Genomic DNA, 4,965 nt, shown 5'->3' on the forward strand with positions numbered 1-4,965 from the left:
GGAGCGGCGGATGCGGGTTGCGGAGCGGCTGCAGAACGCCGTAGAGCGGTAGACGAAGGCCCAGGAGCTGGAGAACCCCGCGACCGGAACCGTCGCGCCTTCTAACGCGACTGGCGCGGCTTCCGCGGCTCATCGGAGAGGTGCAGCAACGTGTGGTGGTCTGGCCGCACGTTTTGCAGCAATCACCTCACTGGTCGGAGAAATCGGCGACGGATCTTGAGCGGATGGATCTTGTTGCAGACTCGGCATCGGTAGGAATTGGAACCTCGAGTACATCTGCGCTCCAGTGCTATGGCGCTGCGTGGATGTGGAGACATGCGGTTTGCTATTACTGGCGGAATAGGACGGAGATAAAAATCGGAATTAGTAATAGAAACCTTGCGATTTGGAACACGGAATAGAGCGACGACACCACAGTTACATAAAACATCGGAGTGACAGGCGACTGGTTATTGCGGGCAGACGGGCGCTTCCATCAGGAGAGGGACGACCTTCGGTATGGTCGATAGTGTGCGAACTTTAAATATGGAAGTGCCCGATGCTGCGAACGGGGTGTATGCCCTGGATGGTCATGCTCATGCAGGAGTGTGTGGTGGTGCTGATTGCACGTCTTGCATTGGTCACCACTGCGGCAGGTTCCCTCAGAATGTTCGTGGGCCAAACAGTTTGAGCAATAGCGGTTGTCGAGAACCGCACGGAGCCTCTTATGAGCGCTGAGTTTCAGGAACTGTTGGCATTTCCGAAGCGGGTGGGACCCGTTGCAGATTCGGCAACGGTAGGACTGCGCGCTTTGGGTACGCCTGCTTTCCAAGACAGCGGCACTGCGAATGGGACGGAATTTGTCCACCGAGCGGTTTGACTGGACGGAAATTCGTGTCGAGAACACAGACACGCCGCTCGTGGCCTCTGAAGACAATGGGCCTGAGAGTACCCATCCGAAAATCGTCTCTTGCGCCAGGAGAGAGCCGAAAATGTTTTTCTTGGAGCCGCCTAGAAGCACGGACGGAAGAATGTCAGCTCCAATCAGGACGTCGATTTCGGAGCTCTCGAAGAACGTTGGATCAGCAAGCGGGACGTCAGGAAGTTCCTTCGGTAGGTCTCGTGGAATCGGATACGAGGGGAGCTTCCCGGCTAACTGCGGAAGAACATAAGCTGCAGTTTCCAGCTGCAGCCCGGGTCTGGAAGGCGCTCGGATGGCGAGAGTGCAGAGCTTGGGGGATTGGGCAGCAACTGTCTCGTTGAGCCCAGACACTCTGGTCTGAACCGGCGTAAATGGTGGGCTAATTTGACGGAACAACCTCTCCGTGATTAAGGTTGCCTCGGAACCAGAGTCGATTAGGGCTCGCGCTTGGAAATCGCGGCCTAAATGGCAAATGTTAATGAGGGCTGTGCCCAGTAGAACGGCTCTTGAGCTGGAAGCGAAGCACACTTGCACATCAGTGTGATCTTGAGCGGAGCTCGTGCCCTGAGGAGTAGGCGCCGGTCGAGGCCTGGGTGGCGCCGTCGGACTTGGTGCGGTCGCGGAGGGATTATCGCGGTGCAGAAGGGTGTGATGACGGCTGCGGCACGTCAAGCAGCTATGGGCACTAGTGCAATCCCGCTGCTGGTGCCCTCTTGCAAAGCAGGTCAGGCAAAACTGCTTTCTCCTAATGCAGTCGGAGCGACCATCTACATCCATTTCAAGGAAACGCGGACATAGGCGAATAGGATGGTTCTCCCTCGAACAGAGATCGCACCCTCTTGGGGCCGGAGCCACTCTGGCCTCGTAGGAATTCAGCCTGCGCACTGGGGCGCTCGCAGCCGTCGGTCTTGGCGGAATTTGCCCTGAATTGCTAGGCCTGATGTCGTCGATCGCTTCCAGAGTGCGATGCCGCTCTGTCAGAAACGAATCTAACTCGTTCCAGGTCGGAATTTCAGCCTTTTTGTGTATGGATTGCTCCCACATCGAAAGTGTGATTTTGGGAAGCTTTAAGGAAACCATATACACTAAGAGACAATCCCACGCCTCGATTTGAATGGAGGACATCTCTAAGGCTGTCAGAAAACTCTGGACGGTGCCTTGCAGCTTTTTTAGAGCGGCTCCGGACTCTTGGGGGACAGCCTGAATGTTGAAAAGGATTTTCAACTGGCTGTTGACAAGTAACCGCCGATTCTCGAAGCGGTCGGTGAGGCTTTGCCACGCGGAGATGAAGCCCTCATTTGTCAGAGGGGCTTTGGATACGTGCGCATCGCCACTTGTTTTGGATAACAAGTGGAACAACTTTTCCACCGGTGTGAGGAGCGAGTTGTGAATATATATCGCGGTGAAAAGGTCTCTGAAGGTGGGCCACCGAAGATAATCGCCAGCGAAAACTTCTGTGTCCACTGGTGGCAATCGACAACCCATGGACGGGGGTGTGGGCATAGGGGCGGAAGCCGGAGTGGACTGGCGCTGTACAAGACACCTCGAATATACGGAGTAGCACTCACTGTACTTGGATTCAAGCTCAGTGGCGGTGGCTGTACGGTCGGAGGACACTGAAAGTAGGTCGGAGCAGTTTTCATAGCTCTTCTCCACCTTATCACACAGGGCCCGAATCTGATCCCGATGAACCTTGCACATGGCGGGGGAAAATCTATCGGTTTCAGGGGCGCTCGTAGTGTTGATGTCAGCCTCGAAATGGCTCACACGGTCCGTTGTGGAAATGAACTTGCGGAGGGCGATATCGAGTGCGGATTGAGCCATCTTGGCTACCGACCGAGTAGATCTGGATGAGGTACTGGGGGCAGTGTCGAGTGCCTCTTGACCTTTTGCCCTTGGAGTGGCAGTGGCCGCCTTTGGCTTTAATTGATCAGGCCGAGGAGATACGGACTGGGACCCTTCCAGAGTAATTGCCGGAATCAGAGGAGTCTGTTCCTCGTCTCCCATGGGCATCTTTGAAGTCGAATGGGTCGCGAATCAGTTGGTCGCCGCAGGAAACGGACAAGTCCCGAACTCAATGGTTCGAAAACGTGACGGAAAACAAGTTTTGGAATGGGACTTGGGGTCACTTTGGCAAAGGGGCGCAATAGGAACTGCCAGAAGCCGCGGAACTGTATAACTTATGCAGTACAAAATATCCCAGAAAAAACTCCGCACTCGGAGAGGAGGACAATGTGCTCGCTTACGGTCACACTGCCAGTGGATGCTGCGGGTGAATTCAAGAATTAAATGCCGGGCTCAGGTTCTGAGAGCCTCGGGCACCACCGAGCAAAGAAATTGACGAAAACTCGTGAAGGAGGAAATCACTCGAGTAAGGGCGTCAGGCGCCGACTTGGACAAAAAATAAATAAAACAACGAACGTCGACCGGAATGTCGAGGAACAAAGATTCTGTATTTAGGTGTCTCGGATGAGAAGGTTGTATCCGGCTTTGGTCGGCTCAGAACAGGACTAAACAGAGACCCACGAATGTTTGGTTTCTTCCCGCAATAAATGAATTAATCCACGAATAATTCGAAAAAAAAATTATTGGCCGCAAATAATTAGTTAATAATTCGGAAAATTATTGGCCGCAAACAATCCACTAAGAATTCGAAAAATTATTGGCCGCAAATAACTAATTAATATTTCGGAAAATTTATTGGAGCCGGAAAGGTGGAATTAAAACCTTGGCTTTTGTTTGGAAGAACACGGGCACTGGGTTCTGCCGCCGGCAAAAACAACCCCAATAAAAAAATACAGGCGCTGGCGGTTAATTTGGAAAGGCGAAAGAAAAAAAACACAGTCGTAATCGCACCCGTGAAATAATTTGCCGTTTTGTCCTAAACGTTTGTTGTTTTGTCGCGGTTTATATATATATATTTTAATTTTATTTTAATTTATTTTATTTGAATTTTTTATAGTTTATTTATTGGTCGTTCCTGTGTAGGAGGCAGAAAATATATGTATATTGTATGGGCATGCATGCATATGGAAATATATGTGTATGTGTAAGACTTGTGCTTCACAGTGGAGCTTCGAGAAGTGGACTGTATTTGGATTGGCGGAATAGCACAAATTATGTGGAGAAAAAAATTGCACACAACAAAAATATCGCGGCAGCGGCGAACTGTTCGGCGAACAGGGAACTCCCGAAACAATTACTTTCCGGATGCCGAATATTAATTATGCCTTTACTTTTCTTCACCACACAATTTCACTTTGCGTTTTGACTTTTGCGGAGATGCCGATATTTGGCGCGCGAGTATGTGTGTGTGTACACCGAAGCAACGGAGGAACCGAGAATCGAAAAAAGCCAGGAATATGGCGACACACACAAAGCGGAGGCGGATATAAAATTTCCACGAAACGATGAGAATGGGAGACTGGAAATTTCTCAACTGCCGGTGTGTCAGGAAAAACTCGGACTTTGAGTCGACACGGAAAAACTTGCAGCAGAGTGAACGAAATTTATGTTCGGACCACTGCTGAAGATCGGCAGAGAGGGGGGGAGACGGAATGCTCGTACTTATCTTGGTGGAGAGAAACGCCGAGAACTGCTGGGTGCGAAGTGGAAAATAATCCGGACTCCAAAAAAATCCGGCTCGAAGGACCAAAATGTTGGGGGCAGCGCTTCCTTCCTGATAATTGGAGGTGTAGTGGATGGAAATTTCCCACGGCGCAAGCGTACGGTGGAGAAGAAAAAAAACAGCGGGGGCGTCGTGGGTAATCTCAGCGTAGTCGATCAGCTTTATTCGGCTGCATACATGAAACTAAAAACTAAGCTTAAGCAAACCGCCCGCTTACTTCGCTAAGCGAGAGCGGCAGCGGCCGATCCGAGTGTTCGGCAACGCAGCCCGAGTCCCGCGCTCGAGAGTGCGAAAGCGCTTAGCGCTGCGGGAGAGCGAGCGCGGGAGAGCAAGAGGGCGAGAGCGGGCGAGCGTTGCTACGTTGGGAGCGCTTGAGCTTTTGGACGCTCAGACGCTCAGTGGGCAGAGGGGGAACGGGGGCCTCCTGGCGTGAACA

The 4,965-nt window shown here is 51.8% G+C and overlaps 1 protein-coding gene across 1 annotated transcript; it reads right to left on the bottom strand.

Moving 5' to 3' along the window:
* Window positions 1-475: 475 nt before the first annotated feature.
* Window positions 476-2,914, bottom strand: LOC138929310 (uncharacterized). The gene has a single exon (XM_070288758.1). The coding sequence runs from the start codon at window positions 2,912-2,914 to the stop codon at window positions 476-478; it is 2,439 nt and encodes an 812-aa protein (XP_070144859.1).
* Between the last annotated feature and the right edge of the window lie 2,051 nt (window positions 2,915-4,965).

This window comes from Drosophila kikkawai, unplaced genomic scaffold, assembly GCF_030179895.1.
Source record: "Drosophila kikkawai strain 14028-0561.14 unplaced genomic scaffold, DkikHiC1v2 scaffold_128, whole genome shotgun sequence".
NCBI classification, from domain to species: domain Eukaryota; kingdom Metazoa; phylum Arthropoda; class Insecta; order Diptera; family Drosophilidae; genus Drosophila; species Drosophila kikkawai.

What these genes read in the sequence shown, in the direction of transcription:
- LOC138929310 (XM_070288758.1), bottom strand. Translation starts at nt 2,914, where the DNA reads ATGCCCATGGGAGACGAGGAACAGACTCCTCTGATTCCGGCAATTACT.